This window comes from Eptatretus burgeri, chromosome 5, assembly GCF_056783735.1.
Source record: "Eptatretus burgeri isolate ZD-2024b chromosome 5, Ebu_testis_v1, whole genome shotgun sequence".
Taxonomy (NCBI): domain Eukaryota; kingdom Metazoa; phylum Chordata; class Myxini; order Myxiniformes; family Myxinidae; genus Eptatretus; species Eptatretus burgeri.
The window spans coordinates 45,124,081-45,137,615 of NC_140965.1; the positions used below are offsets into that span (position 1 = coordinate 45,124,081).

Consider the following 13,535-nt stretch of genomic DNA (forward strand, 5'->3'; position numbering starts at 1 on the left):
ACATTTTTATTCCTTGCGTACAGGTCTGCAGCTGTCACTGTCTCTCTGTCATGTGCTCGGGGATGAACGAGGTCGATCCCGCTGTCCTGTTCAGCCAACTCAGCTTGATGATCATCTCTACGTGTTGGAGCACAATCTCCACCAGCTCATGAGAGAGGTTAGAGCCGTAACCAGCCTGTTTTGGGGTGTACATGTGAAGACGTTGGGTGTACATGGGTTTTGGGGTGTACATGAACTCAGCTCCGTGAGATCCTGTTAAAAGCTTGCGTTATGAATGAAACTGGTCAAGTCCCTCTTCTCTCCCAGCCCTCTGACCCTCCTCATGCATTCGCCGATGCATGTGTTCTTCCATTAACCGATAGTGGTTAAATTTCAGGCTTTCCATCCACCTCCAGTCTTTTGTTCCTCTTTTCTCCCATTTGTAGAAATACTGTTGTAGATTTCCGCCCGCCGGCGTCTAACCAATAGCGGTCGCTTCGCCCACCGAACGGACAATCCAGTCGTGACTTTCTGAAACAACGCCAGAAACCAGTCACGGGTGGGTTTTTAATCCCACCACGGCCCAGTATTCTACCCGCGCGAAATAGGGTCGATCGCCGAATATCGATATACCTAAGTACCCGTGCTGGTAACCTGCAGAGGGACCATACCTCGGCGAAGGCCTGCTTGGACACGAACCGCTTAAGCGGTCCGTTCCGTTCTGGGATGTCTGGCGATAATACGCGCTAGGTTCTCGCCGGACGCGATTCTATTTATCGGCTATTAAAAACCAACTATATTCCAAGTGCAACATGGGGCAGTTCAATGATGGAATGGACGCAACGAACAGGTTTACATTCACACAAGGACATTTATTATAATAAAGCACGTATGCAATTAAACAAGGCATAGCACGTCTGCAATTATACAAGCAACAAAAGCACGACAAAAGAACTACAACCGTCTACTTATTATGTACAGTCACTTGCACTTAACAGCAGTTCCTACTTGTTAGACGGGCCCACGGACACACGTATGCACACACACACACCCAAGAAATGGTGGCAGAGGCCCTCAATAACGAGTTCCAGCTTGGAGGACAGGTGAGCTGAAACCCAGAGCCTATCTCAAACCTCTCCACCTCGTGTGGTCTTCAAGTTGTTCGGACCCGGGCTCCAGCGAGAGCGAGCTGGATCCAATCGCCGAGCCGCCATCCTTCCCGAGCTCCCGCGAATCCTCCCGCGCCTCTCAACACGTGTTGGTGAGACGAGGCGCCGATCCTTCCCGTCGATGCGCCACTTCCCCGAGGAACCACCTCCCGCGCTTCTCACGTGCTGGTGAGACGAGTTGCCGAACTTTCCCGTCTGCATCGCTTCCCGGAGGAACCACCTCCCGTGCTTCTCAACGCGTGCTGGTGAGGCGAGGCGCCAAGCCTTCCCGTCGATGCGTCGCTTCCCCGAGGAACCACCTCCACGAAGAGGTCGATGAGTCGCACCAAGCCGGGAACCAAAATGGAGAACAAAGAGCTCCACGAACCAAGAAGAAGAAGCCACCACTCGCAGCTCGAGCCGAGCGACCGGCTTAACTTCCTTCCAAACAGGGCAGCTTGAAGCAAAAAGCTCTCCCGAGCAAAGCAGAAGCCGAAGCTCATGGAACCGTCAAAGCAAAGAGCCTCCAAAAAGCCTCCTTCTGAGCCAGGCCTCAGCCGAAGCTCACTTAGCCAGCCGAATCAAAAAGCTTCCAAAGGCCTCAACCCTAACCCAAGCCAAACAGGACCTGAAGGTCTGCTGAGCGACTACTCTCTGCCAAAGCAAAAAGCTTACTAACCAAGAACAAAGAAAGGATCTCGTCCTTATCCTTCTCCGCCCCCCTCCCCCACGCCCGGCGTGACTCATGCCCTCGTGATCCATCCCCCCCGCTCAACCACGGGTGGGAGGGAGTTGTTGACATCATGAGTCATGGGATGGCAGGATTCTTCTTCCTCCTCGCAGAAGAGGGGGAGGGATGTCTCCATTGTTCGTTCCCTAACTATTAAATCGATCCGCAGCGCATCTAATCGATTTCTGAATATTTAAACAATGGAAGGTGAGCTGTCTAGGGAACATGCACTTATCGACATAGCTGACTCAAGGAACCTGTATGTTGTGTGCAATCGAATTCCAAATTCATAACAATACCTTCCAGAGACAGGTCAGTCATACTTCTCTATACAGGGCTTCAAGCAAGTGGTGCACCACCCTTGCATGTCATCCTCAATCCCATCGCTGTGATCTCTTCCACTCCCATTAACTATACCTCACCCAACCATCCTATTTGCAGATTATTGTGTTTCCCCTCCTCCTCGCCCTCTCTCTGCATCTTTGTTCATTCCCTTATACCTGTTTTCCCTCTGTTGCTTCGCCACCAGCACGTTGTCTTTTTATCATATCTACTCATTCTTCCATCAGCCGAGATTTTATCCCTCCCAAAAAATAGAAAACCAAAAAAAGTTTTTACGAGAAAGGATTTATGAGAGTAAATCTCCGGCCATGGACAAAAAAGACTTTTCAAATGAGACAAGAGTGAAAAAAACCAACAAAAAAAACCTCGATCTACTTTTTTATAAATGATCTCTTTTTGCTTTACATCCTTGCATGCAGTTGTTTTTGTTTTTCCTCTTTTTGGAATCTTTCTTGAGTCGAATGACTCGGACACACGAGGACACAATACAAACTGAGTGTGCAATGTATACCTTACAGAGAGAGTTCTTCCATGAGCCTTAGTCCGTACAAAGAATAAAAATTTCATTCACTTTCCCAGATGAAGATATTTTGCTTCATTGACAAAAACTTTATATTTGTGATATTGCCTCTGCAACAAATATTTTTACATTACACTCAAACTAGAACGGCACTCGGTAGAGCGCATACCTCTGCCAGGTTGAATAGTTTACGTGTTGTATGCCACTGATAGGCTGGATCTGCATCTAGACCAAAACCACAATTGAATCCATTCGCCATTGTCACACACCCAACCTGTCCACCAAGTCTCATTGTAATCTGTCCGTACCTTTTTGAAATATCTCTCAATGGTGAAGAATCACTATAAAAATTCTCGAATCAGGATCTTCACAAAAAAAAATCTCATTAGTTCGTAACACACACACACACACACACACACACACACACACACACACACACACACACACACACACACACACACACACACACACACACACACACACACACACACACACACACACACACACACACACACACTATCCTGTCCATCAAATTTTGTCTGAATCCGTCTAACTTTTAGAGATATCCTGCTCACAGACAAAGTGATAATGACACTTATTTTGTAAGTGATAATGTGGCTATTAATGATCAGCGAACCATATATGAAATGTCCAGAGGCATTTTCACATGATGGAACTTATCCCGGGTTACTACATTACCAGGAAATTACAATAGTTGTTCCACAAAATGGGCAATTTGCAAATTATTCTTTCAATACTAAAATATTGTTGTAGTTTTGGAAAACTTACCCCAATGGGAGAGCATACATGAACACGTAGGTGACCTGAGGATCAGTTATTTCATTCGTTTTTGTAAAGATAGTCCTTGGTCCTTTGTCAAAGGGCTGTTTGGGGAGCATGTGTTGGCTAGACTGTATTTATCCTGTGTGATGTCTTCCCTCCTCCCCTTCTGTTGTTTTAAATCTTTCCTCCTTCACACCATCATTCTGTTCAGTCCCTCTGTTACTTTCAGTCATCCCTCCGTTACCCCCATCGGCCTGTTTCAATGGTCCACCATTAATCTCCCCTCCATCAAACATCCTTTCAACTGTCCCTCCTTTACCCCCATCGGTCTTACCTTCAATCTCGTGGTTGATTGGTGATCTCTTGGTCGTGCAGGGTTCTTTTCCATGTTCCCTCCATCCGCGCATTGCTTGATAACCCATCAGGTGCTCTCGCATGCATGTTCGTGACGCTTGGTGCTCGGCATGGCCTGTGAAGCGCTGTGCTTCTAGTGGGCATGGTACAGTGCGACTGGGCGTTTTCCGTGGGACGGAGGGGGCACGTAAAGGGCGGGGCGGCGGCTTCGTTGTAATTCCCCTCAGAATGGTGTGGCAATTTCCACAAGTGACGTCATGCATCCACCCCATCGGCTGTGGACCAATGGGAGGGGGGTGAGAAGGCTTGTGGGAGGAGGGAAAGAAGGCTGATGTGAAGAAGCAGCAGAAAGACAGAGGACTCGTGACAAGCTCGTGCGAGCAGGGACGAAGAGCGCTCCTGATCAGACGGCTCAGAAAGGAAGAAGGCTGAGTGAAGGAACGGGCCAAGCTCACCTGAGCAGAAGACTGACAGACTAAGAAGTCTCGGGAGGGAAAGAAAAAAACGTGTGAGGGTAAAGAAAGGAAGGCTTCACGAAGTAGTTAGTGTCGAGCTTCTGTGGAAAAAGAACACTCCTTCCACGAGCGTCATCCTGCCCTCTCAATACTGTCAGCCACGAAGGGCGAGGAGGGTGAACGGCGGCACCTCATCGACGGGGGTTTGAGGAGGAAGGATCTGAGGCAGAGGAAGTCGAGTGGCACATCGAGCTCGCATATCTGGGATGCCAGAGAGGACTCGCCTACTCGGTCAGGGCACGGCGACGTGTCCCTATAGCTTTACATCGCACTGCACATCTTCCCCATCCATTTTCCTCCGCATTCTGTATATTTGTGTGAGGTGAGGTAGAGAAGGAAAGACTGCTTTCTTTTTCTCCATTCATTACTTTTTCATATTTTCAATTTTCATATTTTCATATTTTCATTAAATCCATATTTTCAAGTCCTTTTATTCTTTGCCCCTGAGTGAATGATGGCCAAGTCTTTTGTTCAAGTAAGATGGAAGAATAATACGTGTTATGGTTAAATCTGCTCTCATGTGCCTTTTTGCCTTCTTGATTATAAATACATGCTTTTAAATGATCGCTTACTTGTGTATTTGTAATAAATAATAATTGTTTGTTTGCTATTTCCAATCTGTCTCTGTTGTCTTTTCCTTTCTTGGTCCGATGCAGTGCATAAGTAAGGTTAGATAGGATGTCTACCCCAATACTTTGCTTCGTCAGCCAGCGCACACTCACTGTAATGCTTGACAGTAATCCGAGTGTGTGCTGAGGGCATTGACCCCGATTATCCGGCCGTCCACAGGTAAGGTATCACACGAAGTAGTGAAACCCTGCTCAGATTGGCTGTGCCAATCGGCGTTCATGGTTGCTTTGCAACCTGCCGGTGCGCGGAGTTATCTGTGCCCGGCGGCCTCAGGACCGGGTGCTCAGGAGGGACCCGAGTGCTTCCCCTTGTGGCAAGGATCGAACCCCGGATCCACGACAATATGGTGATTGTTCACTATCTAAATTGTATGGTATGGCCTGTTAGTTTATCATTTTTGACTTTCCTGCAAATGGTTGATTCTTTTAATGAGGGTCACTTTGTTAACTTGTTACATTGAAATAGTATTCCTCAAATAAATTAATATCTCAGCAGTCTTGGTAACATGAGTGATATTATTTCCTTTTCAGTTACACAGAAACAACTTGAACCAAAGCACAATTCCACACCCAGCCTCTGGGCCACTGGGCCTGACGAAGCGCATGCGCCTGGCTGGCCCTACGGCCTGTAGCCGGGCTGAGCTGGAAACCCTTCAAAAAACAGAGAGCCTCCTGGAGAAGATCGTAAAGCAGGCAAAGCACGTTTTTCTTCGACGAAGGTACCAACAGGACACTTTAAGTTGGCAGGTTTATAAGCATGTTGCTTACATCGTTAACAACAAATTAACATGATTTGACCATAACGTTTTGTTTTGAAGCATATGATCTCAACCTCGGAATGTTTGTGTTCTTGGCATAAAGAATGATTGTGCAACAGACTCGGTGGTGAATGGTTAGAGCATCCACTCCGAGTCTGGGAGCTTCAAACTCTGACCGAGTCATACCAAAGACTTTTTTAAAAAGATGGTACGTGCTGCTTCCTTGCTTGACGTTCAGCATCTAAAAGGATAAGAGCACGGACAATCTGAATAGTGCACAGCTCGGAGCTTTTGATCGCACTGTTTGCGAAACTGTTAGTAAAATCTCGAATGTTGCTTTCAACGACTCTGCTTGTATGCAAGCTGCGCTCCCAGTTAAGCAGGGAGGTCTGGGTTTCAGGAGGGCTATTGATATCGCTCTCCCTGGCTTCATCTCCTTATTGCTGGTCGTCTGCCCCTTAGTCGATGCCGTTCTGTCCTACGTAAGTGATTTGGCGCAAATGGAGGATTTGACAGCGGCGGTGTTGTCATGGAGTTCAGCCCATATCGGAGTTTGCAAACACGAAGGCCTGTCCTGGCTTAGCCAAAAAGCATGGGACGTCAAGGCGGCAAGTGTCTTTTGTCAGCTTGTTGAACAGTGCGGATCAGGACACCAGAGCCCGTCTTTTGGTCGCAGCCACTAAGGAAAGCGGGATGTGGCTTCATGCAGTCCCTGTTCCCTCTTTGGGAACACAGCTTGACCACGAGTGTTTACGTGTTGCGGTTGCACTACGAGTTGGAGCATCAGTCTGTAAGTGGCTTGCATGTCGATGTGGCAGTATGATGGATACACTTGGATACCATGGACTGTCGTACCGTTGCAGTGCCGGTCGATCTTTTAGACATTCGGCCTCAAACGATGTGGTCAAACGTGCCCTTTATTGGGCAGGGATGCCATCTGTCCTGGAACCCCTTGGTGTAGACTTTGGTGAAAACACCCACTCGGATGGCTTGACCATTGTCCCTTACAAGAATGGGAAAAGCCTAACCTGGGATTACACTTGTGTCGACACTTTCAACCAATAACACATTTACAGTGTAGCCTCAACGGCTGGAGCGGCGACCACTGATGCGGAAGTTCTGAAACACAATAAATATGTCGGCCTCAGCCAAACTTATTTATTCGAGCCAATCGCCATCGAAACAACCGCAGCGTATGGCCGATTTCCATCCAACATCATTAGTGATATCAGTAGAAAGGTCTTTGCATCCACTGGCGATAAGGCAACTGATCTGGTTCAAGCAACGACTGAACTTAACCGTCCAGCAGGGAAACACCATTAGCATTCTGCCTTTGGTGTGGAAAGAACACAATCCCGGATCAACACCATTAAATTTTATTTTTTTAGGGGGGGGTGTGGGGTGTGGGGGTTTTACTCATTTATTATTATTTTTTAATCTTTTTTAAAACTCCCATTTCCTTGGTTGGAGTGAATTTTTTTTATTTTTTTTTTAGTTATTAACCATTATTTTAAAATCATCTTTTTCTCTAAAGAAAGTATAAACAACATTATGGTGAGATTCATTTTTGTTAAGATTAATTTTCTCGCAAATATTTACAAATTAATCAGGAGAGGAAAGATAATAAAACAGGCCACCAATCTATCTCAGGGTGGAGGAACAGGCCTGATGCTTTCTTTGGCCTAATGAAGAAATAAACAAGTAATTAGTAAATGAAGAATTATCCGAGCAAAGACCTTGCCTGGCACTGGGAGTGGCGTCACCCCTCGGTCGTTGTTGCAGTCTTGGCGATCACCCTTCTGTTTCCAGAGAGGGACAACAAGGCCCCTCTTCCAGTCAGTTGGGATGATGCCTGAGTTCCAAGCAGAGCGCAGAACATCATGCAACGACACGAGTACAGCATTTCCACTGGCCTTGAGAAGTTCAGCATGGATGCCACAGATCCCAGGAGCTTTACCCCATTTAAACCGGTTCACCGCAGCCTGTGTTTCCACAAGCGAAGGTGGATCGCAGTTGTTTGAAGGGACAGTAATGGGGATTGTAACACCCCTGATATCCAAATCAACAGCTGGTGGATCAGCCTGGTACAGCCGCTCAAAGTAACCGGCCCAGCAAGCCTTCACTTCGGACTCCTCTGTCAAGAGTCCACCACCCTCCACTCCAACTGCAGTACACTGAGGTACGGGGTTGGAGGAAAGCAATGCACGAATGCCCCTGCAAGCAGGACGAGAAGCACTTGACCACATGTGATGCCCTAACCTCTCAGATTCCTCGCAAATAGGCCTGCTCGTCCACCTTCAGCACACGTAGTTTTACACCTCAACTCTGAACAGCTCAACTCTGCCATTAAACCTGGCCCTGTGACTCTGGTCAATGGTATCCAGTGTCCCTTGCGAGACAAGACAGGGCTTTCCGCAGCCCTTCAGATAGTTAAAAATCGAGGTTTACCTGGTTTCAGAAAGTTTACTTTCACTAAACATTCTTGTTGCAAGGTTTCTTCAAAAATTATTTTGCAATTTGTCACAAAGTGTAATATTTTGGATCTGTTCTTTCAATTTACCTTCTTAAAAAAAAATTAAATGTTGTTAATGACCTTCAAAGAACATTGTTTATGCCAATTTCTGCTCCATTGTCCTGGTGTTGATTGTAAATCGGTATATTCTGACGCAAATCGGTTTTCTCCAACAGAACTGCAGCTACTATTGACAAGCTGGCCGTTCGCATTGAGGACCCACAGATTCAGGCTCACTGGTCAAATGTCAGTGATGTGTACGAGTCTTCAGTCAAAGTGCTCATCACTTCACTTGGCTATGAACAGATCTGCAAGTGAGTCTGAGGCAAGGTTTGTCACTTGACTAGAAAAGTGAAGTTTTATATGGCCTTTTGTGGTTTTTTTTTTCTCGTTCGAACGACGTTTGAGTCATTATTATAGAAGGAAAAATTATGAAATATGTATATCTCTTACAAAATGTCAGTCTTCCCATCTATAGTTTCTTGAATAATGGCTGCCCATCTGCAATACCTTGAATCTGGCACACTTTTTTTTTTCTTTCCTTCTGAGGATCCTTCCATGATCATCCCCTCAATGGGTTGCAATGATACTACACTGGGGTCACAGTCAAATCCTCCTTGGCCACATTCATCAACAGGAATTTTTGCCATGGTTATAACACATTGGCTGACAGGATGGCTTGGAGGTATGGACGCTCACCTCCAAGCTGTCTCGCCTGGGTTCAAATTCTGACCCAGCTAAAAACTGTCATCCTGGTGTTTCACAGGCTGGGTGATTCATCAACGTCTGTGCCGTTCCTTGGATGGATGTTAAACAGGGTGTCTTGTCTGCCGGCATTAGTTGCTGGATGTTATAAAGATCCCATGGTGTCATTCGCAAAGAGTTGGTGAGCTATCGCGGGCATTATGAACAAATTCCAAATTCCTGCCTAAACTTCTGCTGGGAAGGCAATGGCAAACCACCCAGTATAACCCAAGCCAATAAACTGCTTCGGCAACACTGAAGCTGCCGTTGGGCAGAACACCAAAATACCAATTCAAATTATAATAAATTGCAACATCAGGGCTTTCCCCAAACTGATCATTGGAACCAACCTCGAAAGATTATTTCATTGAAGAATGTTTGTTTTGTATTTAAAATAATAATAATAAATAAAGAAGGAAATGAGCATGACTGGATGAAGCAACCGACAACAGATGTTCTGCGATGGTGACATGAGGCTTGTTGATCAATATTGCCACTGATGTATTCAAAATAGTTGTAGAAACTGTGTTTTGTTTTTCATTTTGCTGGACTGCAATTCAATTTCAGGACCATCCAGCTTCAACTTAATGTGGGTGTCGATCAAATCCGCCTCGTGCACCGTGATGGCCGAGTGCTTACCTTCTCTCACCAGGAACAGGAGATAATAGACTTCTTGATGTCTCAGGTCTGTATGAAATACCAGTTTGGAGGTAATTTATTGTGATAATCTTGGGACATGATGTACACTTTTCAAGAGTCCAGTTTTTGAGCTAATGATGTTAATAAGCTAATATTGGAATTAATAAGCTAATATTGGAATAAATAAGTTAATAAGCTAATATTGGAATTCACATGATTTTGTGATTCTTATCATGTCGTTGTCGATGTCCTTTTTATGCCTCCGCTGACGAAGTTGCCAGTGGCATTGCTTTTTCAGGTTGTCTGTACGTACAGTACGTATGTCCATGTTAATTTTCTCTGTTTTCTCTGCAAATTTTCACCATAGGAACGACTACTCACATAGAATGTTTTCATGATAACTAGCATAACCCGCGCTGTGCGCGACATGTTGGGGTGGGTGTATTTGAGAAAGGAACTGATGCAGAGTATCAGCAGTAATTTTACTTTAATGCAGTAATATAAGTGGAATACGATTTCACTGTTTCAGAACCATTTCATTTACTTTTTTTTTGTACCATGCACCTCATATGGTCTTTGAGATAATGTAAGCCGAATATCACGTTACTCGAGCGCAGAACAAAGTCGAATATAGCACGACACGAAACCACAAACTCGGAAATAATATATAAGTTTATGACATCATAGGTCATGTGGTGTGGCAGCTATGTTGGAAAAAAAAGGAAAAAAACTTTGGACCTTTATCGCCAAAACCTCTCCGTAGAAAAAATTGAAACTTGGCACATGGTCAATACTCTTCATGGGAAACGAGTGTGATTTTTTTTTTGATGATGTCACACCAGAACGTGGCCAGCATATGCGGAACGTGTGCGTCATACGCTGGCATACGTCGAAAAATTTCAAGCATGTTAAAATTTGTCGACGTACTCGGCGTACTACGACGTATGCCAGCGTGCTTCAGCGTGCTCTTAACGTATACAAAACTTACCCATAACGTATTCGACGTGTGCCAGCGTATTCGGCAAATTTTTCATGCGCTGGCTAAAACGTCAAGGTGTGACAGCGGCTTGACACTTCAATGTCTAGTGTGGTTATGATTTGAATCGTCGAGCCGCAGCCTTTTAATGGGCTACGCCACGTGATCGTCGGCAATACGCTGCCGCGTGCTATGCATAAGTTAGACTATCGTTGGGCATAGGTTGTGAATGCCGACAATCCGCTCAGCACTCGTTGATATGTTATCTTTATGTTATCGAAACGTTCTCTGTACGTTACTAATACGTTATGCATACGTCCAACTCGTTATGAATACGTCCAAAACTGGAAAAAAACATCAATAGTTCAGCGTATGCCAGCGTTTTACATACATTTTGATACCTTGCCATACGCTGGCTAAAACGTCAAGGTGTGACAGGGCCTTTAGTAGGTTTAATGAATCACATGGTGTAATTGCAGAGCTTTCAAAGGAGATTGGAGAGTTGAGAGGAGTTTTGGAGAGAGAGAGATGAGAAGAAATTGAGTTTTAGAATTATTAAACTTAACTTGATTACATTTGCCCCATTGGGAGATCTTGTCCAAATCTGAATTTAAAGAGGTGGCTGTGATGAAACGAGATGTAGATCGAGTGAGGGAAAATGGGGCAGATTGGAAAGACATGGAGGAATGTAATGTTGAGTCATCAGCGTACGAGTGCATTTGGTTATTTGTGGAAGGTCGTTGATAAAAAAGAAGGAAGTGTGTTGGAGACAGGACAGAACCCTGAGGGACACCGCTGTTGATAGGGAAGGGGAGAGATGTTGAATCATCAACAATATGGAGATAGAGCAGTCAAAGAGGAAGCTCAATGTGAAAGAGCAGAGTTAAGGAGGAAAGCCGAAAGAGGGAAGCTTGGATATTAGACTCCGATGCCAAACTCTGTCAAAGGCTTTTGAGATATCAAGGCCGACAACAAAGGATTCCCCAGTCTCTTAAATAAGAGGCCCAGACATTCGTAATGCAAGAAAAGATTGATGAGTGATTGGTTTGTTAATGTGTGGTTGAAGCTTGATCAATAAATAAAAAGCATGTCCATTAGTCTGCGCTTGAATTACATATGTCAAGACTCGGTGTTATGGTAACTTTCATCCCACCCCCACCATCACGGTGCATTTCATCCCTCATCCCCCCCCCCCCTTCAATCGTTAACAAATAAAAAACTCGAAAAATATTTGAGCACAGGACGGGTTGAGTGCTGGACAATGATGTGGACATCTGTAGAGGCCTGGCCTCGCGCTCGACGGAATGCCATCCCAGCGAAAAGAGTATGACAGGCAGAGAGTTGGAGGACAGAGAAATCCAAATACTTTAATGTACATTATACAGTGTAGATCAAGTCTGATGTCGGGCCACAGCGGCTTCTTCGCCACTCAGCATAACTGCAATTCATGTTCAAAAACACTCATTAATATGATTATTTGTTTCACAATGACAACCACTGCTTTCAACGAGAGCACACAAAAGTGTTTACATCAGTTTCAGGATATATTAAATGGCGATTTTTCAGCTATATCTTCGAGTTTTTGCACAGTGGGTCATCATTATGGTTATATAAACATCGATAGAGTGTACCCCTTAAACGTCCGCTTATTACCCAGGTGGTTGCGCAATGTCGAGATGTCACTACATCGTTGACATTTGGAGAGACGATAATAGACTAGCAAAAAAAAAACATCTTTCGCCCAGGCTTGGTATGCACTGTGATGTAAAGATGAACCGATTCGATTTTGGGGTCAAAGATCCAATGCCATATGACCTTTAGCTGAAAGTCGTCGATTTTTGTTTTTCCGATTGTTACCAAACTTGGTACAAAGGTGTATTGCGATGCATAGATGAACCAATTCGATTTTGGGTTCAAAAGGTTGAAGGCCTAAGGTCAAGTGCCCTTTAATTGAAAATCTATATTACTGCAATAATTTATAGACCACTCAAGAGATTTCAACCATATTTGACACACTTCGACTGCAATACAAAGATTAACTAGTCAAAGATCATGTGCCCTTTAGAAATCATTTTGCAGACCATGAGTTCCATGCATCTGGTGGTGTTTGTCTTCTACTCACCTGTCTTTTCTCTCGCTCTTAACGGATTGAAATCAAACGTAATGGTGGATCGACATCTAATGTGGGTGGAGGCATATCCATTGATGCATTTACGTCAAATTGTACTGTCTACTTGTATTTGATCTCAATCTTTTGAGACATTATTTTGTTCTTGTACAAACATGTTGACATTTAATCAAAATTGAGAGCAATATTGCAACAAAACTGAGTGCCAATTTTTGTACAGGAAAAAGGAAATGAAACGGTGAGAAATTTTAGTTACCGGTACCTTTAAAAAAAAAAACACAGAATTGCTCAAGAGACTGCTTGCTGATTGGCTGGAAAGCAAAAGACAACTTTGAAAGTAAACCAACATGAGCATTTCTATTGTGTTGAAACGTTCAATGTGGAAAGAGCGACCATTGATCTTGTATCGGGTGGTGTAGATGTGCCAACATCAGACTCATGCTGTGCAACAACTAGCGAAAGTGATGGGCTGGCTCGTACTGAGTTTCAGTAACCACGTCTGCCTTGGCCCTGTTGAGACGACTGGTAATGCAGCCTCCATCAGCATCACCTCACCGAGCGGTGAGCACACCATCTCCGGTGAGTTATTGCACCAGGCTCATGGCTAAAAAAAAATTCTGATGAAGTACTATACACATAGGAGGCCTGGGCATAGTTGCATGAACACATCTAACTGCTTGTTTGCAATGGCTGCAGTTTATGAATCCAATGGATGGCAAAATCATTTTCTCTGTCCCTCATCCCATCTCTGGCTAGTCATTTAACCACTTTAATTGCT

General features: G+C 44.7%; 1 protein-coding gene across 1 annotated transcript in view; it reads left to right on the plus strand.

Annotated features, from left to right (window-relative positions):
- The window catches only part of MED17 (mediator complex subunit 17), a 33,304-nt gene that overhangs the window by 19,203 nt on the left and 566 nt on the right, over positions 1–13,535 (plus strand). The window contains exons 7-11 of the mRNA XM_085881664.1: positions 24–157; positions 5,532–5,719; positions 8,447–8,584; positions 9,582–9,699; positions 13,177–13,336. Of these exons, the coding sequence (XP_085737790.1) occupies positions 24–157; positions 5,532–5,719; positions 8,447–8,584; positions 9,582–9,699; positions 13,177–13,336 (738 nt within the window). The remainder of the gene's footprint in view (positions 1–23; positions 158–5,531; positions 5,720–8,446; positions 8,585–9,581; positions 9,700–13,176; positions 13,337–13,535) is intronic.